Source organism: Neolamprologus multifasciatus, chromosome 13, assembly GCF_963576455.1.
Source record: "Neolamprologus multifasciatus chromosome 13, fNeoMul1.2, whole genome shotgun sequence".
NCBI classification, from domain to species: domain Eukaryota; kingdom Metazoa; phylum Chordata; class Actinopteri; order Cichliformes; family Cichlidae; genus Neolamprologus; species Neolamprologus multifasciatus.
In genome coordinates this window covers 9,339,843-9,362,598 of record NC_140451.1, presented here as the reverse complement: position 1 = coordinate 9,362,598, position 22,756 = coordinate 9,339,843, and the positions used below count along the sequence as shown (strand labels likewise).

Below are 22,756 nucleotides of genomic sequence, written 5' to 3'. Positions count from 1 at the left end.
CGATTCATTGGACTTAATAGTTATTTTTCCTGCGCCAGCTCACGCTCAGTGGGGTTTAAAGGACACACGATGCATTCAAGTGCTCCTCGTTACCCTCTATATTCGCATATTTACGGCAGCGCTATAGACTTTCAGTGCGGCGGGGTCGTGTCCGCTTGATCACTGAATAAGTGACATGTTGTGTTTAAGTCAGTAAATAATATGTCGTAACTAATGCTGGCAACTGAAGGCTGCATTATGTTTGAGAAAATATGTATCAGTACCGTCTTCGTTATCATGTAAGCTTCGTCATTATTGCAAACATTTTTCACAGTACTTGAAGGTAACATACAATGATTTGATTGGCCTGTGGTGGAAAAGTAGGCGGTATGAAAATGACTCGCAGGTCCAACCCGGAAGATAGCAAGAGTGTTATTCAGGGTCAAAAAATCCGCACGGGCGGGGTATACAAATTAATTAGTTCTTATGTTAAGACAGAAAGCTGTCAGTAATTGTTATTTTAAAAAGTCCAAATACAACGTACTACTACTACTTGAGGCTGTAGATTAATAGCACCAGCATCAGCCACAGTAACGGTAACAGATAAACGGGTAAAGGTATCAGGGGCATAAACACCCACATAAAGACTGTATATCTGGCTTTAAAGTGAAATGTTCCGCACTGGCATGTTAGCAGTGTTACTTCCCGTCGCTTGGCCCATACTTAAGATTGTATGTGTGAAAACTCGAGAGCAGGGTCTCTTTGAGCCGGCCTTCATTAACTTGTCTGTTGGAAGAAGAGACATTGCCAGTCCAAATACTGCATTACCTTCTCAAATGGGTAATCACGTGTCTGCCTTGTTTGTTCTTTTCCAAATAAGCCAACTTAAAATGTGATCAGATATTGTCTGTAAGGACCCTACAGCTCCCAGGCGTCTGGTAGAGGACCCGAGCTTGAAGGACCCAAGCTCAATTTGTATATATATTACATTGTTTTGGCTTAAGCTGCATCAATATAACTGTAACTGGACTCACTGTGCATATTTCCCAGTCATCCAATTTCTATATTACACTTCTACGACTCACATCTTTCATAAAATGTGGGATATTTGGAGATTCCCACAGACCGTACACAAGAGTTAGCTTAATAGGAGGTCTATACATCCTCAATCACGTAACCCATTTGTACTGAAGTTGTTTAAAATAAACAAAAACACCTACATGGTTAGGTTTAACATAAGATCATGGTTTGGATAGGAGGCAGTTTCGGTAATGTTAACCATGTATTATAAAACCTGCAAACTTGTGTATGTAAATACCAGAGCAATTAATACAGTGTGACAACTATGCCGGAGTTTGCACACTTGTATAAATTGTGTGTCTGGTAATGATGCAGATGGTGCATGCTAAGGAGTCGTGAAACATTAATTCATTACACTCTAGTTTTTAAATCCAGGCAAGGATATTAAACACGAGAAAAGACGGATAAACTCCGGAAACAACCGGTACTACAGTCCGGCCTGTGATCAAATAAATGACACGCCTAATTATGAGCAGCAAACATTTATTTGGCCTCTGTTATAGGGTTACAAAAGATTTGAAATTTTACCCAATTTGCAACTTGGCAATAAGCTGAACGACACAAAGTTGTGAGTCATGCGTATTTGCACATTATGACCGCTTATTTCAGATAAGTAGCCGCAGATGCATGTGACCTGAGTGGTACATGCAGATGAACAGAGAGGACAGATGAAATGTGACTCGACACGGGGTGAAATTCCAGCCGGCTTGAAATGTATAGGCCTTTCAGGAGATAGTGATTGTGTTTGTCAGTCCGACTCTTTAGGCTTTTTTACTCGGTTCCCTTGACCCGAGAGCCTCTGCCCGAGCTCTCTTGACTTGGCTGGATTACAGCTGGAGTTATCACCAGGAGACAAGGTCAGGGGGGCACATGTCACACTGTATGGAGTGGTCTGTTTACTGAAGTGAAACTCAGGCAGACCGCAGAGATGAAGTATAGCAGCCTTGTGCTTTCATGTGGTGCCAGATGAATAATTAGGGTAGTGACTTATATACAGTCAGCTGATTCTAGTTCGTTTTTTGTTATATTATGTATTGTGATATCTGGTCACCATGATATTGCTGTTATGATCAAGGTTTCTCTTCAGGAAACAAAACAAAATGTTTACAACTCACAGCTCCTGTGGCAGTGACTTTTATTGCACCAGTAATGTTGTTGTTTTTAAGCTATTTTGAGACATTTCTTAGTCAGACAGGCTCATTGCTCTTTCGTGTGTTTTGTTCACACTTAGCTGTTTGGCAATAACGCCATAATTGGAGAGGAGTTATCACCAGGATGCAAGGTCAGAATGCCACATGTCGACTGGCCTGTTTACCGAAGTGAAACTCAGGGAAATTGCTGCATGAGCAGCAGGCAGGGTACACACCCTGTGGTAACCACGCGGACAGCTGGTGACAGGTGTGCTTGCTGTCATAGTTTAGATCTCCCTCGGTATTACTCACATGCTCCCGATGAAGCGCAGGCTGAAGGTTCAGTCACGTGTGCGCCTGACACTGGCTGCTGCTCGGAAGGTAGGAGAATGTGTGGAATTCACTTTAATATGTCAGTGTGAACCCTGACACACACATTCACATGATCTTCCAGGGCGATACCCTGGCCTTCTGTGATTGTAATCACATACAGATTCAGAAGGGTGTTAGTAGACAGGCGGACAGGTGGAATCTTGTATTCAAATGCATCTAAAAAGGTATAGCTGGCATGGAGTTTTCCTTTTTTTTCCCATGGCAGCTTGAGCCAGATAAAAGGTTCATGCCGTTTGTTAACTGACAACTCCAAGGCCTCCACCCTAGGAACTTTCCTCCGGGATTAAGAACCTTTAAAGCAACTTTGTGCTTCGACCAAAAGGACTAGGGTCTAAATTTCTGGGGGAAATCAAAGTATCTTCTCAAAACTTCCTTCTTTTGAGTAATCAAACATTTTGATAGATCGTATTTGCTTGATTTTATTTTATTCTGTCTTAAATTCAACAATCAAATCAAAAGAATTGTAGAACAAACCGTTCAGATTAATTTATGATGGGGTATAGGTGTGCGCACACATGGCATGTAAAAACAAGTGTTCCTTTTTCATATGCCAGACAGACTTGTGAAAGAATGGCTCATCCTAAAAGACTCATCGAATTTTGAGCAGCATGGTGTAATAGGATGCCATGACTGCAACAAGTCAGTTCTTGATATTTCTTCCCTGCTTGACATTCTGTGATCGTCTGTAAGTGGTGTTATTGTAAAGTGGAAGCATTTAGGAACCACAGCAGCTCAGCCACAAAGAGTCTGACCACGTAAAGTTACAGAGTGGGGTCACCGAGTGCTGCGGCGCACAGTGCATTAAAGTCGCCAACGCTCTGCTGACTCAATAACTGCAGAGCTCCAAACCACCCCTGTCATTAACATCAGCGCAAAAACTGCACTGGGAGCTTCATGGTATTGGTTTCCACAGCCAAGCAGCTCCTACAGGTGTAATGTGTACACTTCGCTTTAGTTTTGTCTATTATAGTGCGTGTGTGTGTATACTTGTATACAGTATACTGACAGTGTACTAAGTATATATACACAGTAAAGTTTTGCTGGAAAGGGGAAATCTTTGAATCATTGTTTAACTTTCCAGTAGTGTATTGCATAAACTAGAAAGCTGCTTATCATGATGACATCATGACTCAGCAGATCCACTTGCATAAATGTGATGCTACTCTGCTGCATGTGCTGCAGACATTTAGTTCATGAATTTATTATGCCTATGTAAAATATGTTGCTCAGTGGAAAGCACATATTGAATTTAATCATTCTTAATTCAGTATTAGGAAGGCTCATTATAATGCTGTTTAAGAGAAACAGGAGCCTGTAATTTAATCATAACGATTATGCTCTCTTGTTACCTTTGGGACTTTTCTCATCGATCGCTTTCTTGCGCTATAGAGAAGACGTCGTGAAGGTCACAATGATGCATAACTTATAAAAAATATATTAATGATAAATCTGCCAGCCCTCTACCTTATGAGCACCCTTCATTTATTACAAACAAATAGTCATGCTTGGCTTTTTTCTTATCTTGATCTCCCCGATAAATGCTCTTATGTCTTATGTGTGGATCACAAGGAAAGATGAGCTGCAGCATAGTCAAGCTAGATGAAGTCGGCCCTGCATTCCACGCTCTGGGAACTCGCATAAAGAGTTCAAGAATGAGCTCTGTCTGCGATTTATAGTGCATAATATCTCACTGTTGCGAGTTCTCCGACCTGCTACCCATCACCGCGTCCATCCATATGTGTCAGAAAGGAGGGGTGGGAGAGGAAACTAAAAGCTCAGCGTTTTAAGTGTTTACGGTTTGTACCAAGTGGGCAGATTTTTATCTGTGTGGCGCTGTCAGGTCCAGAGTGAGGGGAATAACACTTTTGAATGCTCAGCCGAATGGGCAACAATAGCTGTGGTGTGCAAACAATGTAGGCCCAGCTCAGGCAGCGGACACAGGACACAGCTGCCAAGGCCGCGCCACTCTAGCTCCGGTTGGGCGCTTTCAGGCCTTACCTTTGGCACACATGTTGTTCTCATGAATTCATTCACACCTAACAGGAATACATGCACTTCATCAGCAGGGAGCTGTTTAACCTTGAGGTGTCTGATATAGTACTAAACTGACTGTTTGGGATGTAGTAGAACGACCTGCCTTACAAGATCTGAAAGTTCGAGAGGTTTCGTGAACAGTCGGGCAGAAATGCATGCCAAAAGACACACGAACAAAAGTTCTCAGTACCTCATGACAGCTGCAGCATCTAACTTTAATTATTGAGGGAAGTTTCAAAACCAGTTTTCTCAAGTGAAGCTGAGTTCCTGTCTGATTGACTTGACAAGAAGGAACAGCTTTTATAACCTTTACATAATAATCTGGGGTTCAGTTTTAGACTGCTTTAAGTCCTTGTATGCTTGATTTATTATTTAGATTTATTGGCTTTATTAGCTTTATAAACAGAGAAACAACTTCACAGTTCTTCAGTATATGGTATCCAAAAAAGTTTCACTCTAGTATGAAAGTGAAAGGTTGAAAGTTGGATCTTATCCCAGCACCAGGTCTTAATCTGTTCACAAATGATCCTGTTTGTTGAATCAAGAGCTGAGGCAAGCGTTGACTGATTTCCTAATTGGTTGTGAAAGTGAAAAAGACTAGAAGATGTGCATGTGTCACCTTGTGCAAACAAGCAATAGACAATTAAAATGAAGGAACATCTCAACAACACAATAGTGACATTTTATTTTTCTACACTGGAAACCATAGGCTGAAAACAGTAAATGTGAAATACTAAAATGCTTTAAGGATAGCCCAGCAACTGACTCATAGATCATTGCTTAGTATCACCTGTTTACTGGCATCTCCAGGGCCTACATCACCTACTTAAGATCAAGTCCAGATCCCTTATTTCCATTAAGGACTGAGTCCTGTGACTCAGAAGACACGCTGCATTTGAATGGGGAAAGCAAGAATGTTCTTTCTTTTTAACACACAAAAAAGGGAGTTGCCGACAGATGCAAGTCGTTGCTAGCGATCTGCCCTTGAGCAGGGTACCTAACCAGAAATTCAACAGCTCAACATGCCAGTTAAAGTTTGCCACGTTTTCAAGAAAGTAAAGCAGATCACGACTAGAATGCAGGGCTGTTCCCACAATGATGACGAGGCAGAAATAGAAACCTATCGTCCCTCTTCAGTGTATATATTTATTTTTAATAAGAATTATTTTTATTTCAAGTTTTATTCTAAATAACTATCTGCAAGATCTAAATCTTCTCTACATTTTAAAAATTGTCACCTCAAATCATAGTTTTTTGTTTTGTTCTTTTTTTCAGGTTTATAATTTTACTGTCTTATCATTTTCAAATGTGTGTTAAACAGGTAGTACAGTACAGGTTGTGCTCCCATTGTAGCATTACAGGATACTTTCCCATCTTTGTTTTGCGTGCGATCTACTGTGATGACTCTAATGCGAACGCTCTTCCTGTTTTGCTGTGTTGCAGGACCGGAATCGGCCCTTTGATGCTTTTAGCTTGCACTCTTTGGAGAATTCCTTAATGGATATGATAAGGACTGACCATGACAAAGGTAAACCACACCCTGCCGGTGGCCCACCAATGACTATCGCTGATATTATATGGAGGAATCATTTTGCAGGTTAGGAATATTCATACGTCCATGCTTGCAGTTTTTAGGTTGCTTAATTATTATTTTTTTTAATTTAAATTTTTGCGCTTGGGCATATGTCATCTCTGGATACATCTGTTTTTCATTTGCTCTATTTGCCGATCTCTTAACCAATCCAGTATGAATCATTACACTCTGTTTAAAATTAAAGTGAATCTGAATCATTATGAACCTTACCTGCAAAACCTCACATATGTTTTGTGTGTCTGTGTCTGTGTGTGCACTCTAAACCAGAGGTGAACCTAGTGGTCCTTTGTACAAATGTTTTGTTGTTTTCTTTTACTTCCTCTTTTTGTCTTTGTTGCCTCCTGTACATGGTGATAACAATCAATGGATAAAGAGATAATGTCACAAGACTCGTAATTTGTTGGGTAAACGTGTTGCGCAATTGAGTGTATTTGTGGTTAATGTTTTATTTGCCTGTAATTTTGGACTTAGATGTGTCATAGATGAAATAGAGACATAGCATATCAGTCGATTTGAAACACAACACAAAGATGAATTCAGACTAACATGTATTTAAAAAAAAAAAATACAATTGCATTTCTCAAAAGTATTGTCAGATTGTGAAATCAAGGTTAAAAGTTCCTCTTTGTAGAATTCTTGGGCCGTGTGGTGTATGTCAGGTCTTCTGAGTCAATATTTTTGTAGCACCAGTCACGTGTCAATTGTAAAAACTCCTGTTTCCCAGATGGGGCCCTGTCAGGTTGGGTGTAGGTTTTTTATACCCTCTCTGTCCTCCTATCTTAACAATGGAAAGGTTGGTGGGAGGGGTACATAATGAGCGGAGAATGTCATTTTCCCATGCATAAAGTCTGTTTTCCTAATCTTGTGCTGAGCGAGCATTGTTGCGCGCTCATCACATCCCCGGCTTAACTTTACTGGAAAGGTGTCGTAATGTCCTGCAGGGCTTCTCTTGGGATTGTTTGTGAAAGCACAACGGACATGTTGGAGATATGAGCAAAGTAGGGCGGGTGGATCGTGAAAATGGGTGTGTGTGTTCCTGATTCTCTCCTGGCTTGTTTGCCCCTCACATTGTCATGTAGACAGCACGGGGCTGTAGTAAACTGCAGTGCCAACCACAGAACAGCTCCACCCTGCTAGCGTACCTTCTCACTGTTTGAAAAGGGCCCTGTGCCCCGGCCCTGTCTGCTGAATAATCTGTTGCTGGTGCTTTTTTTTTCTGGCTCAGAAGGTATTTTAACTCTAATTATCTGACCCGTCCTAGATTGAAATCTTCCTGACAATGTTTAATTAGTATTGAAGTAACACTAATACAACCACATTATGTAAAGAAACCTTTTTGCAATATAATGTGTTGATAATTCAGGGCCATTTAGTTGTGTAAATCTTTCAGTTGTGTAATTTTCAAAAGTAATTCATTAAGAAATTCTGCGTCTGTGGTCATGTGCAGCATTTGTTGCAAGCAGAAGTGTAAGGGCCAGAGGGAACAGGGTAAGAGGCAGGATTTCCCAAATGGGTTGACGAGCAAAATTGCAGTAATTGAAGAAATGTTGCAAAAATGTAACTTTGGCTCATAAATTTTGAAAGCACCACTTGGTACTTGCTCCAAATATGGGGTCATGTTCAGGTCAGCGTGACAAGTTGACAGATTGCAGTTTTGTTTTTCCACCGTTTAAAAACCTCATGTTAGCTGATTTTCTGTTTTTGTTCTGTTTTTTGTTTGGTTTTGACTGGTTGGTTGCAAGCAAATGTATCTAGCCCAGAAATATCATTTTTAGTTAACAATGAAGTTGTAACGAAATTTTCAAAATTTTGCTACAACTTTAAGGTTTTGTATATCTTTTCTGGACACCAGCCAACAAAGATGTACTCATGTCAGACATTAGCTAGTTGTTAACTTCCCGGCTCACTTGTTAAAATCTGCATGTAATACTTTCTGTTTGGTTAGCTTGCAGAGTTTGGCTAATCTTACCAGTATTAGCAGCAATAGCCTTGGTTTATTTCGTGTCAGCACAAAATATGTTTACACAGTTGCTTGGTTATATTCCAATTTATTCTGACAAAGCTAACCTACACAATGTTTGTGCAATGCTTCATTCAAATTGGCCTACCTGTTAAGGAGGAAATGTGGAAATACATTTAACAGACTACTACAAGTGGGCAAAATGTGGGCTGCCTTCCATGGCTGAAACCATACTGAATATTTTAAATAGCAAACTTGGTTGTTTTCTGCTGCAATATGTGATCAAGAATAACGTTGAGAAAATACCCCAACTTGACATTACCAGAAATTAAAAGCAGCTTATGCCTTGATTAAGGCTACCTAGAAAATTAGCCATGTAGGTAGAAGATCCTAACCCTGACTGTTCAAATCTGATTGGTTGATCATTTTTGAATGGAGGAATCAATTTTCCGTAAGCACAATGCTAGACCTAAATGTGTGAAATACAGCAAAGAACATGAATAAAAGTAGTCTGTGTTTCTGGTTGGTTCACTTTTTTTTTTTTTTTTAAACTTGCCCCATATAATTATATGTAACTTTCTAAATTTGTGAAAGTTTGTGTGTGTTTGTGCACATAAGTTTTATTAGTCTGTGGATTAAGATCATCTTTCACATTTGGGTAGTGCCAGGCTAGCATGAATGGCAATAGGAACAGGAGGTTTTGTTCCAGAGGCACTGAGGCCTGACCTTTCGAACCTGATCAAACTTTCTGACACTCAAAACGAGAGTATCTCTGAAAAACTAGAAAAAATATCCACGATAACATTGTCATTCCTTAGGAATCCACATATCTGATCAGTAAATCTTAACTGAATGTACACTTATTGTTGTTTCACAGGCAAGTTACTGCTGTAGCGACTCCAACATTTTGCTCTTCACCAGCTGAAAGCCACCAGTCAAAACAAATTAACCCAGTAGGCTCAGTTTTGCATTCCCAACCGAATGGGTACCGCCCACATCAATCCCATCAAAGACATTTCTCACATAGTTCTCATTGTGCCTGGAATAGTTGTTTTTCCTTGAGTGTTTTATGAGTCCCTGCGCCGCCTTTTCTTTCTTAAGAAGAAAAAGTACTCAGTATTGTGATGTGTGTATCAGTGAGGTGTGTGGTGACCTCATCCACACACCCTTTAAAGACAGGGGTGGGACCACCTCATTTTGTTTCTTCTGAGCTCTTGTTTTGAGAAGTTTCTGCTTCAAAGACACACTCCATTACAGTCAATGTTTTAAACTTTCTAAAAGCTCTTTACTCCTGGTTGAGGGGAGCAGGGCCACAGGGACATCTGAACAAACGAACCCTTTTTGCAGACACACACACACAGGTCAGCTGAGCTCATGTGTGGAGGACTAAAGACTCACACAAACACACACACATGTGCTGGAAAAACACCACCACTCTGACAACAACCACTACCTCTGCTGCCAGTGGTAGCATTTGATGCACACATGCACACACACGTGCACGCACACACGAAGGAAACACACTTTCAAATTCTTGCTGACATGTAAATCAGCTCTGGCATTCCACGCAAAGCACTCTCACCTCATATACTCTTCTGTTGAGCTGTCACGTATTCCTGTCTATGGATCAGACAGCTCAAGAGGTGTGATGGTGTGACTGCAGCCACTCCTTAAAAACACACACAGACACACACTTCTAGATGTTGTCACTAATGAGTTGAGACACTCGAAAGTCCTTATAACCCTCGTGGAAGCCCTGTGTAGATGTCTCTCCTAATGCACACGCACACACATTGCCTCAGCTGGTCTGAATCACACGATCTTGCATCAGTTACAATTTGCATCAGTTTCAGTGTGTGTGAGCAGCCTTTAGAAGACTGGAAGTAGATTATTTTCATAACGAGGTACTATTTCAGTTGTGTATTTAAAGGGTTGGTTCAGCATTTGCTAAATGTGTTGGCTTTATTCACCTCTGAGACTTCAATAAGAAGATAGGCTCTGCTATCGAAACAGCTGCTGTAGTTTGCTCTAGTTTAGCATTAGGGTTACAAATTTATCACCTTATGATGGGAAAAACTCTGTTCAGAATCCCAAATTTGTGGTGTTTCTGTAGTTTTGAAGAGTTTTTGAACAATAAACAGGATGAAAACATAAAACTGTGCTTTCTGATTTCTCAAAACCAACCCTCAAAAAAGCCACGACCTCTGCCCTGGTACAAAAAACTGAAGAGGGCCATCTCTGAAAGGTCCGTTTCTGAGGTTTGTTGAGTTGTTTTGATTTAATAAATGCTAGCGAACATAACTTAGATGTATCTTTAGGTGCTTGAAGTTAGACTACACCCCGTTCAAAGGAAAGATCCCTATGAGGGCATGCATTACAAGCAAACACAGACAGTGACTGTGGGGTAGGTGGGGGTAAAAGTATCACATTGTAGGTTTAGCATTATTTCCACAGAGTTTAAGATAAGCTAGCTCTGGGATTATGCTACATTACAGCTACAATTTTGCCAATAACTACAAGGTCCTGGGTGAATGTGATTTCACTGCTTAAGGTTAACTCTGATGCTCCTAATAGTTTGATTTTCTTCATCCTCGGAAGGCTAATGCTATCGATACCACAATTAATTAAAAAAAATTGCTTTTGCATTGTTGTAGACATTTAAAGCATCGTGTCTAAGCCCAGTCTTGCAGTTGCAATAGCTGTAAAGAGCATGGACCATAAGGTTGTTCATGCATACCAATAAAATGTTAAGATTAGTCAGTTTTTGTGTTTATTGTGTTCTTGTTTTGTTTGAACTCTATTGAATAGCCGATACAATGTACGTTCTGGGTCCATTTCGGCACTCTTTGTTGCCATATCCTGAACAGATCCCCCTGTGTAGTTTGGCTTGGAATAGAAGAGGCAGGAGATCAATCACTACCCCTGTGGTTAGTCGCTTACATTAGTTATAGGGAGCGGAGGGTGATCCTGGGCTACGTTAGTAAGGTCCAGTCTGTGTCACCATTTTCACCCCTGATGAGTCTGGGCTTTGGAAACGTAAAAACTACCAGCTATATTATCAGGTAATTGTGATTTTGCAGAGAGTGGGAGGTGGGGTTACGTGTTCCTATGTTTGGATGTCCTTAGACTATTTAAATGATCAGCTAATTTGCACATTTGAAATGTTTTCTTGAGCATTTGTCCTAAAAAAAAAAAACTAGTTTAGACTGCGAGCAGTTTGCCACTGAGGTTTTATAGACAGTTTTGTGTTTTAGTACTGTCTATGTTATGATGGTTGATTGATTATAAACCGGATAGTAAACAATCACTGGAACGATGTTCAGTCAACATCGCTGTGTCAACTTTAACTTCACTGAATCAGCGTTGAACCCTAATGCTGGTCCTTCATTATTTTGGCACCATTTCGTTGAAATCTTGACTTAAGACTTAGTCAAGTGGAGAAAGTAATCGAGGGATAGCAAACACTAGTGCTGTTGGACTTTGTGGGCTGTGTAATGGAAAACACAAAGTAGAAACATAATACAAATGAGATGACTAACAATCTAATTGTGCATTTCTTCACTTAACTGAAGAAAAGCAGGAGACCCTTTCTCCTACTTTTCTTGAAAGCCTCTAAAGGTTGAGCCTAAATTTTGGACTTTGTTTTCTATATAAGGGGAAATTTTACTTTGAAGGACCCCAGGAAAGATAAAAGTTTGTTCTTACTTAATATCACACTGGTATGAAACAGTCATGTATGAGAATCTTCCTTTGGTTCGGGTTTGGAGAGGGGTTGAACCAAATGAACCCAAGGTTAAAGGTCTTTGCTTTGTTGGGCAACTGTTTTTCTGACAAGTTTGTTCTGACCCCTTAAACTTTTCAACCCTTCGTAACACACCAGATGATTTCAACTTAAAAGGCACAACCCTGTACTTTAAACAGTCAGTGATGACTCTATAGAGATAAGATGATGTATTTATTGGTTGTGTTAAAGGTTAGATCACACCTTGCTTCCAATAAATTGCACTGTCAGAGTGTTATGTTTTGTTATGGTGGAAAATTCATGACTCCAGCAAGCATGACTGAGCTAATCCTGCCCAGGCAACAAAACAAGCCTGGGCTTGTTTAGTTTATTAAAATTATGGTTTGCCCAGATCTCACAAACTATGAAATGGTGTTGAAAGCTTTAATTCCTCAGACAAGTAGAGCATCACATTTAACTGGATTCTGGAAATCCTCTGTTATTGCTGGAAAGGTATATCATGGTTTTATGGCTATTAATTTTATGAAACATTAATGACAGTTGGGAGCAGTTTTGACTCACTGGGTTTAACCACTAGAAACACGTTCTCACCATTTTCTTTTTGAACATTATGGCGTGATAGTTAAAGGAACTTTGGCCATGTTGCAATCATCTTGTGGATTGTTAGTGTCAGCTCGAGCTCGTGTGAAGGGGAAGAAGTAGGTTATTCTGACAGAGACACAAAATAACTCTGACTAGGTTTTCTAAGAAAAACATCCACTCCTCTCGGTCTTTTGAGTCATCTATTAAGTCAATGCATTTTTTCCCCCTTTTCCCCCCAAAGTGTTTTACTCCCTTTTTAGTACTGGTAATTGTATTTTTTTGGCATTAGTCAGCAAGAAGTGTAGATTTGGGGCACCCTCCTGCTAAGTAAATGTCTTGGCAACTGGGGGGAAAACATATCGCTTACACACAGTTAAAAATGTGCTATAAGGTAGACGAACGAGCAAAACATTAGCAAAGCAGTTGACATGTGAGACATGTGGTGATGAGCCACGTGGACTCTAGTGAAAACTTGCAGAACAGGATTCTTGTAGTTTCAGCAATGATAGCTGTTACTTTACTGTTAACCAAAATTTTCTAGGTTTCTCACCGACTTTAAACACGATGGCTCTGCTTAGGCAGAGATGCCATATACTAAATTGATGCCAACTTGCTTTTTGCTGATCTATCCACAGCCCACTCTTTATCCATTTCTACCTAAGTGGTCGATGTGAGGTAATTTTCCATTTTGCAGATCAGGTCAGGCGAGGGAATTGGAGGTGCTTTTGGAGCCGTGCCTAATGTAGTGGATCTCTCCCGAGCGGCTGGGAGAGAGGGATCGAGAATAGCTCTCTGTGAGGAAATGTCACCAGAACAGCAGTGGCAGCAGCAGCAACTCAGGGGCCCCTCTGGCCCTGCCACTCTTCTCCTAGGGGAAACAGATGGCACATGCCCAGAGTTATTTTAAGGCTTCAGAAGGGTAACTGTACCCCCATGTCACCCAAAATGACTAATCTTGGCAGAAAGGCAAGAGCCCTCAGGACTTGTTGCAACATTTGCCCTCCAATCAGCAACATTTTATTGTTTCTGTATTCTGTGTGTGTGTGCGCGCGCGCTCTAGTCTCCAGTATCTAGCGTGTATTTTTTGATCTTCTTGGCAGTATTACTAGGTGAAAGTGCACGGCCTGCTAGAAAGTAGAACTGGATCCTCTCAAGCACACATTAGTCAGCGAGACATTTGGGTTTAAACCCTGTAATTTGGTCGAAGAACTAACAAATAGACCACCCACACGTTTACCGATACATGATTCTGTGCAGCTATCCCTTGGGGCTGTTGAACTTGGATGTCAGCCTGACTTGACTGTGGGTAGGGAGATAGAGAACTTAGTGGATGATCAGAGAACTTTGTCAAGAGTTGGAAAACAAAAACACCCCCCACTGTAGGGACGCATACTAGTTTTTTTTTTTAGTGTTTACCTCTTCATGATCATTGGTTACTGACACTTGAATGTGAATGCACTGGCTTTGTTTGTCTCCAAGCTGCTAATGTCTGCTGGATTCTGGGTCTGAGGAGTGTGGAAATGCACATCTGTGAAGCTACAGGGTGGCCTCCCCCTTATCCTTCCCTCTTCTGCCTCTCTGGTTTTCAACCAGGTCTATCTGCGTCTTCCACTCTTCTTCACGAGCCAGGAAAAGTCCCCCCTCGATGTCCCCAGTATCTGTCTTTTGTGGGCACATTTTGAAACGTTTAAGAGACTGGCTATGGTGTAAGCAAGTTCACTTAACCTATAGGGACATAGTTGTTCCCTTCAACCCCAGCACTTTGCAAATTGTTGCTGAAGTGACTGAAATAACACTTTGCATAGGTGAACAATAAAGGACCAAAAGGGTATTTGCTTAATATTAATGTGTGAAATGTAAGTTTGTGAATATGTTGCTTTATTTTTCCCTTTTTCTTCAGTTTTTGCTAAAATATAGAGCTGATATTTTTGAGTTTCTGTGGCTGTCACTGTGAATGACATTGGCTGTAAGGCAACATTTTATTATTTAAAATGGGTAGGTTCTTTAGATAGTGCATTTTGTCGTTTGTTTTTTGTACAAGAAGGACGATAACCAGGAAGTCTTTCATTTAGACACCTTACTTCCAAGAAAGCAAAGATAGATGGGTTCTTGTAACATGCGCACACTGTAACCATAGCGTCTTTGATGAATTCATAGCCTTGTAGCTGGTTTTGTTTGCTCGAGCATGTGTGCATATGAGATATGTGACAACAAAAGGATGTGTGTCTCAACCTCGTTTTCCCGCATCTGTTGTCTGTGTTTGTCTTTTTATGCCATTCTACCAAGTTGTGTAAATGTGTCTGCTGTTTGTGTCATGCTCATCCTGGCTGGCATTTTCCCATTGCACACAGTACAGTGGAAGATCAAAATGAATGTCTGTCGACAGGCTGACTTTTTATCAGCAAATTCCACGTTTTCCCTTCTTTGTAAAAAGCTTGCTTTTTTTTCTTTGGCAGGACGTATGGGCCTCAACTTTCATCATCCTGGGGCGGACCACATAATGTCATTGAACAGTAAGTCACATTTTCATTGTAGGGACTGATCATTATTGCTCAAGATAAATGTCACCATTGCTTAAATGTTAAACATATGGCCTCGCCACAGGGGCCACTGACAGTATGAGCTGGGTACACCTGCCCACCCTCTACTAAGCCCTGGATTCCCTGACACCATAAACCTAAGACGAACCTTTTAACACTGTAGGAAGTGCTATTTACTGACCACTCAAAACACATCCAAAAATACCCCGAAAGGCTAGATTCAGTGTCCCAACAGATGGCAGATGACCCAACAGTGACGGGAGATGAGACAGTGAGGAAAATCAACTCTTTATCTCATATGCAGCTACTTGAATACCACAGAATTTTTCAGCCGAGGTCTTTCCTTCTAAATGGTCTTTGTTTGTCTTTGTTTGATGGGATCTGGGATGAGATTTCCTGGATTATTAAAGATATGTTTCTTTATCATTATTTTTTTTTAAAAAAGGTAAATGACCTGCATTTGTATAGCGCTTTTCTAGTCCCTAAGGACCCCAAAGCGCTTTACACTACATTCAGTCATTCACCCATTCACACACACATTCACACACTGGCGATGGCAAGCTACATTGTAGCCACAGCTGCCCTGGGGCGCACTGACAGAGGCGAGGCTGCCGGACACTGGCGCCACCGGGCCCTCTGACCACCACCAGTAGGCAAACATGGGGTTAGTATCTTGCTCAAGGATATTTGGCATGCAGCCAGGAGGCAGCCTGGGATCAAACCACCGACCTTCTGATTAGTGGCTGACCTGCTCTGCCACCTGAGCTACAGCCACCCCATTATTTATCATTAGTATCATTTTTTTTTTTTTTCCATTTTTGGGTACAAACCTTAGTAAAAAAATAAAAATACAGGATCTCTCTCATGACTGGTAATCAGAACAAATCCAAAAAGCCTTGGTTTCCTCTCTGGATATTTTCAGTCAGCCTACAGGGTGCAGAAATGGGCAAAGGCAGAAGGAAATTTCTCAGCTAAGCAGTTTTTACTGTCGCATCTTGACAACGCCGATGCTCCTTCCCCATTTTCTTCTTTTCATCATCTCTATCCTCGGAGAACATGCCTCGGATTGATGTTAAACTGTTGTGTCAAGGGATAACGCTCAGGCGAGCACAGATCTGGCCATATCTTCCTCGTCTGTCAGAGCTGACTCCGCAGCCTGTGATCGGTGTAGACAGGGGAAGCTTTGGTTTCAACTTTGAGAGTTTCACTCTGTGTTTCTCCTTCATTTCATCCCATTAGCTTTGAGGCTTCAGGTTGTAAAAACCTGCAAGGGTTCTGCTTTCTGCAGATGGCGTTGGAACTTAAAGTGAAAAACAAAAGATGGGAAAGTGATGACTGTAGGTCCTCCTTCCGGATTTATTGGTGTTGTTCACTTGACAGCTTAGCAGAAGTGTCTCTGAGGCTTTTGAAGCAGAGTAGAGAAGGATGCATCAAACTCATCATGCCCAGAGGAAACAAAGAGTTTCCTGTCAAGCATTTGCTCTCTCTCTCACTCAGATACCACACAGTTTGAAGTTTGTACGTATTCTTAACCCCTCACTCTTCTCCTTCCTCCTCTCCCTCCTTGGCTGTATTCTCTCTCAGAGAGGCATCTGACGGTTTCCCAGCACAACGTTTTTTTCATTTTGCCCTGGTTGCTAGGTGACTTTGTTTCTGCCAAGGCCAGACGGTGAGAGGGCAAAGCTGTAGAGACACTGCCCAGGTTTTTTGGATTGGTGAGCCAGATCTTTTCTTAATGAAAACATAGCGAGGAAGAAGAGGCTCAGAGACAATATATACTCCCTGAGAGGAGCCAGAGGGGCAAGTCGCATAATGGGGCTCTCACAATGCAAAGGCCCATATTGGTTTTTGAGGTCTGCTTTGTGACTGATGAGTTTATCGGGGCAGGAGGGTGTCCTGCTGTTTGTTGGCATTTGCACCACATTTTGCCCACTTTGTGCTTTGTGGTTTCAGTTTGGATCACAGCGAGATTGAAAGCTAAATTGTTTGTGGGAACTTTTCAGAGATTAAGTCCTGAAACGATTTTTTTTCTTGCATTTAAAACTTATGAAGGATATGAAGCATGAAAGTTAATTTTTGGCCTCAGATACAGTATTATATAAAGTCAGTGGCTCTCCTCCCTTTAATCTACTCCGTAGCTTTTTTGTCACTGTGTCTCAGCATCTTTATGTTCAGTATGGCCAGTATGTAAACTACAGACTTGTATGGTGAATGAAAATCAAACACAGCAGGTTGTAGACTTAGAAGCAACACTGTTAAGTGGCATTTGTACCAATGGCAATTTTTTTTCACGTTTTCAAATGTCTGACAACATATAATTGAAAATGCTACAAATGTCTACAAACTCAACCACAGAACACACGTAAAGACAACGGCTGTTTCATTAAAAGTTCATTAGTTCCACATTTAATAGGTTTGGTTGATGGAGACATTATCACATGACCTCTGATGAGTAACGAATTTTAAAATGGTTAGAAATATGACAGAAGATGCCAATTTTGTTACCGTCTTGGTGTTTTGAAACTCCATGTGACGAACAACGGGTGGCTGTGAAATCAAACACTGAAAACACTCACAGGCTGACCATTTGTGATTGACATTAGTGAGTGAACATATCCTGAATACCCCTCCCTTCTGACTCTAATAATGAATTTATTCTTAATTCAGTTTGTTAAAGGCTAAACGTGAGCAAATTCTGTTAATATCCTCCATTATCTATATTTTTACAGTTTATCATTTCACGGCAGTAAAATGAGCACTAAAGTGTAAAAAAACAATAACTGAGGTCAGTTTAAAAGCTGGCGCACGTGTCTAGCTGTGGAACGCAAGTGATCACAGTGCTGTACTTTGGCCTCTGTATATTTGGATCAATTGAGCTGTGACATCACAGCCTGCTTTCCACTGCTCCCGTCTGCATGCCATCCTTTTCAGAGCCCCAACGCTGCCGACCTCGTCCGTACACTCTTCTTATCCTGTGGGAAGTTTCCACTTGGACCTGGTCTGCAAGCCCAGACCTAAGAACACCTTTTAATATTTTACCAAGGCCATGATAATGACTAACCTGCTTTACCTGCTGTTCTGCATGCACTCCACTTTATGGCCTCATTTGTGAATATTCACAGAAGATTAGGAGGAACTCACGCCACTGCGGGTTTATTAAGCCAAGATTACAATCGCCAGCTCTGGGGCGTTGCATTATGCAGTCGGGTATCTCGGTCATTTCCATAGCCAAACCTCACCTATCGCCTTCCCTGCCTGCCGTGCAGTATCTGTCTGTTGCAAAGGCAGGTGCAGCAGGTTTACTGAAGGCTGGTGCCAGGCTGTAATAATCACTCCCGTCCCATTGCTGAAGCTTAGGTGTGGCCATCTGTGGTTTCACTGTTGCCTTAGAGATGTTCCTAGTTTGTTTTCCTTCTTCTTTTACAATACCCATGTCTCTATATCTCTTTCCTATCCTTGTTCCTGCCCCAACCCTCTGTCTCTCCTTGTGTTTCTCCCCTTCCCCCACTGTGCTGACAAGCAGCCCGGAGCTATGGCCGAAGAAGAGGTAACGTGTGGCATTTTCTCTGGGGGTTCTGCTTGCCATGTCGGCCGTGTTCTTTCTCCGAGGCTGAGGGGGGTCTTAGTGTGGTGTCACTATCTGCTTTTCACCTGTGCTGTGATGGAATGAAATCATATTAATTTCGACACAGTGTTTCCCATGTTGTGCATTTAATTAGGAAGTGGTGCAGGGGTCCATCAAATCTCTCTGTATGACTCTTATTTTGCTTGATGGTGAGAGGAAAAAAAAAATCTATCCGACAATTTTCTTTTCTCTCTATTCTGAGTCAGATTTCCATCTTTAATATTTACGATATGATCTCTAGTGAAATTATTGGTGTTGTATGCAAATGCATTCAAATTTGAAAAGAAAAGTATCAGCAGTTTTTGCTTTGGTATTATTCAAATCAAATCTTCCAGCATGTTTGGCTGAAGTGCTTCCAAAATCGATTTTAAGGGTTTCCTTACAGAGTACGCTGACTCAGAAGTAATCCAATCATCGTGATCGCAAAGATAGGTGCTTTTAGCGGGGTTCATTTCTGATTTGATGTGCATTTTAACCAATTCTGTCTTTCTTCTGGAGTAAAAAGGAAAGCTACGGTGTGACATTTGTAAGGTCACTGCAGCACAGGGCTTGGGGATTATGGGTTATAGCATTAGCATGGTGAAGCCAGTGACATGCAGTGAATCATGCCTGAATAAAATTGCTTTGTAAATGTTCCCTAAGTACAGACATGGACGCAAATAAAGGTCTGATAATGCGCTGCGAATGCTTCTCCTGAATGCCACAATTTAAAAAAATACACTAAAGTAATGCACCAGTTCCAGCTCCACCTATTCTCATTATCAGTCGTGCAGTGTGGTGTCTGAACGCTAGCAAACCTGATTGTAATAATGATTAGCATAACATTGTGATAACATGATTTTGAAACTGTTTCCAAAAGTATGTGGACACACAGACATTATAAACATATGGTGATGTTGAAGACCATTAGCATGGTTGTCCATACAGTGGGGCAAAAAAGTATTTAGTCAGCCACCGATTGTGCAAGTTCCCCCACTTAAAATGATGACAGAGGTCAGTAATTTGCACCAGAGGTACACTTCAACTGTGAGAGACAGAATGTGAAAAAAAAATCCATGAATTCACATGGTAGGATTTGTAAAGAATTTATTCGTAAATCAGGGTGGAAAATAAGTATTTGGTCACCTCAAACAAGGAAAATCCATGGCTCTCACAGACCTGTAACGTCTTTTGTAAGAAGCTTTTCTGTCCCCCACTCGTTACCTGTATGAATGGCACCTGTTTGACCTCATCATCTGTATAAAAGACACCTGTCCACAGCCTCAACCAGTCAGACTCCAAACTCCGCCATGGCCAAGACCAAAGAGCTTTCGAAGGACACCAGGAAAAGAATTGTAGACCTGCACCAGACTGGGAAGAGTGAATCTACAATAGGCAAGCAGCTTGGTGTGAAAAAATCAACTGTGGGAGCAATCATCAGAAAATGGAAGACATACAAGACCACTGATAATCTCCCTCGATCTGGGGCTCCACGCAAGATCTCATCCCGTGGGGTCAAAATGATCATGAGAACGGTGAGCAAAGATCCCAGAACCACACGGGGGGACCTGGTGAATGACCTGCAGAGAGCTGGGACCAAAGTAACAAAGGTCACCATCAGTAACACACTACAACGGCAGGGAATCAAATCCCGCAGTACCAGACGTGTTCCGCTGCTGAAGCCAGTGCATGTCCAGGCCCGTCTGAAGTTTGCCAGAGAGCACATGGATGATACAGCAGAGGATTGGGAGAATGTCATGTGGTCAGATGAAACCAAAGTAGAACTTTTTGGTATAAACTCAACTCGTCGTGTTTGGAGGAAGAAGAATACTGAGTTGCATCCCAAGAACACCATACCTACTGTGAAGCATGGGGGTGGAAACATCATGCTATGGGGCTGTTTTTCTGCCAAGGGGACAGGACGACTGATCCGTGTTAAGGACAGAATGAATGGGGCCAAGTATCGTGAGATTTTGAGCCAAAACCTCCTTCCACCAGTGAGAACTTTGAAGATGAAACGAGGCTGGGTCTTCCAACATGACAATGATCCAAAACACACCGCCCGGGCAACAAAGGAGTGGCTCCGTAAGAAGCATTTGAAAGTCCTGGAGTGGCCTAGCCAGTCTCCAGACCTCAACCCCATAGAAAATCTGTGGCGGGAGTTGAAAGTCCGTGTTGCTCGGCGACAGCCCCAAAACATCACTGCTCTTGAGAAGATCTGCATGGAGGAATGGGCCAAAATACCAGCTACTGTGTGTGCAAACCTGGTAAAGACCTATAGTAAACGTTTGACCTCTGTTATTGCCAACAAAGGTTATGTTACAAAGTATTGAGTTGTATTTTTGTTATTGACCAAATACTTATTTTCCACCCTGATTTACGAATAAATTCTTTACAAATCCTACCATGTGAATTCATGGATTTTTTTTTTCACATTCTGTCTCTCACAGTTGAAGTGTACCTCTGGTGCAAATTACTGACCTCTGTCATCATTTTAAGTGGGGGAACTTGCACAATCGGTGGCTGACTAAATACTTTTTTGCCCCACTGTATATGTCTGCCTAAATTCTCCAAAAAGCTACAATTAGCCTTTTAGGTGACACTACACCAGAATCTGAGACTTTTGCAGAATTTCTGATAGTTCAGATATAAATCTGCATGTTTATATAACGTCTTTATCACATAAGAGTCAGAGTGGACGTAATAAGAGGTGGAAGAAAACTGCCCGGCAGACAGAGCTTATAGTCAGAATTATGGTGGTAATCTCCAATATCAAAATTGCTGCTGCTACTACAAACCACATCTCTCACATCGTCCCTCTGTTTTTTCGTATTTAACACTCTCTCTTACGTTTCCATCTTCCTGTGTTTTCCCCCGTCCGTCTTCCTGGTGTCCTTCTTCTCTTCCTCTTCTCCCAGGTCGTTCCTGTCTTTTTCCCTATGAAGACGGCTTTCTTGACGACGGCCATGGTGATCCCTCCTTAACTCCAGGCCTGAACTCGCCAACCCGTGGTCAGAACGGAGAGAGGATGGAGCGCTACTCCAGGAAGGTCTTTGTTGGAGGCCTCCCTCCTGACATAGACGAAGGTAGAGGACGACTCATTTATCATTTATACATTTGGAGAAACACAATCCCTTAATGTCAGGTTCTTTTTTTTTTTCTTTGTGTGTCAGCACCACTCTGTGATATATTAAAACTTCACAAACTGCAGACTGTGTTTTTGGCTGTTTGCCACTGCAAGTTAAACTGACATATGCGAGTCGTACTTGAGGGCAATTTGACACTCCTTGTTGAGGATTATAATTTACACACCACCAGTTTGAACTTCTACTATTAAAACTTTTACAATTTCTACAATTTGACACTGTCACACTTAACCATTTCCTAACCATAGCACATACCGAGAAATGCTCTTATTGTTTAGTTTTTTTTATAAAAACATATAAAGTGCTCAAAAAATATTAAGCGAATGCCAGCAGTTTGTAAAACTAGTTTAGCAAAGAGACTAGAAAGACAATGAATTCAGCAAGGCTAACATTTGTCTTTTGTTTTTAGTCTTTGTGCTAAGCTAAGCTAACTAGCTTCCAGTCATATCATCATATTTATTGTACACACACTCTTTCCATCAAACTCCCTGTGAGAAAATGAATGAATGTATTTCCCGCAATGTATTATTTTATGGACCCGTAGAAGGTACCTGCTAAGTGTATGAATTTTAGTCCCTGTTCAGTAAAAATGCAAAATTAAATTTGCCGTATATTTAGACCCAATAAATCACTTTTTTTTTAAAAAAAAAAAAAGGAAAAAAAAGAAAAGGAATCTTACCAAAGTCGAAGTGAAAATATTGTTTCATGATCAAATGCTAAACATTAGTGAAGCTAGTTTAGCCTCTAGCATTTAACAAGTTTAGCATGATTCTCACCACTTGGCAGCCATCTTGGTTAAAGGCTTTGGGCTTTTACCAAGAAAAACAGCAGGTGCACTTACCTTTATGTTTACCATAATAAAACCTAGATACCCTTGTCACCATCAGCCTCGGTTGTTCACATGCATCACTGCAACAAAACGACTAGTTGATATGTTTTGCAGTTCGGCTACAGATTGGCTCTATAGGGGAG

General features: G+C 41.2%; 1 protein-coding gene across 8 annotated transcripts in view; it reads left to right on the top strand.

Annotated features, from left to right (window-relative positions):
• cpeb3 (cytoplasmic polyadenylation element binding protein 3) overlaps positions 1 to 22,756 on the top strand; it is a 44,388-nt gene that overhangs the window by 3,859 nt on the left and 17,773 nt on the right. For 5 of the 8 annotated variants that reach the window (XM_085183462.1, XM_085183470.1, XM_085183469.1 and 2 more), the window contains 4 exons: positions 6,060 to 6,213; positions 14,951 to 15,007; positions 18,558 to 18,581; positions 21,557 to 21,724. In XM_085183462.1, the coding sequence (XP_085039588.1) occupies positions 6,060 to 6,213; positions 14,951 to 15,007; positions 18,558 to 18,581; positions 21,557 to 21,724 (403 nt within the window). The remainder of the gene's footprint in view (positions 1 to 6,059; positions 6,214 to 14,950; positions 15,008 to 18,557; positions 18,582 to 21,556; positions 21,725 to 22,756) is intronic. The other 3 variants (XM_085183466.1, XM_085183467.1, XM_085183463.1) reach the window with 3 other exon arrangements.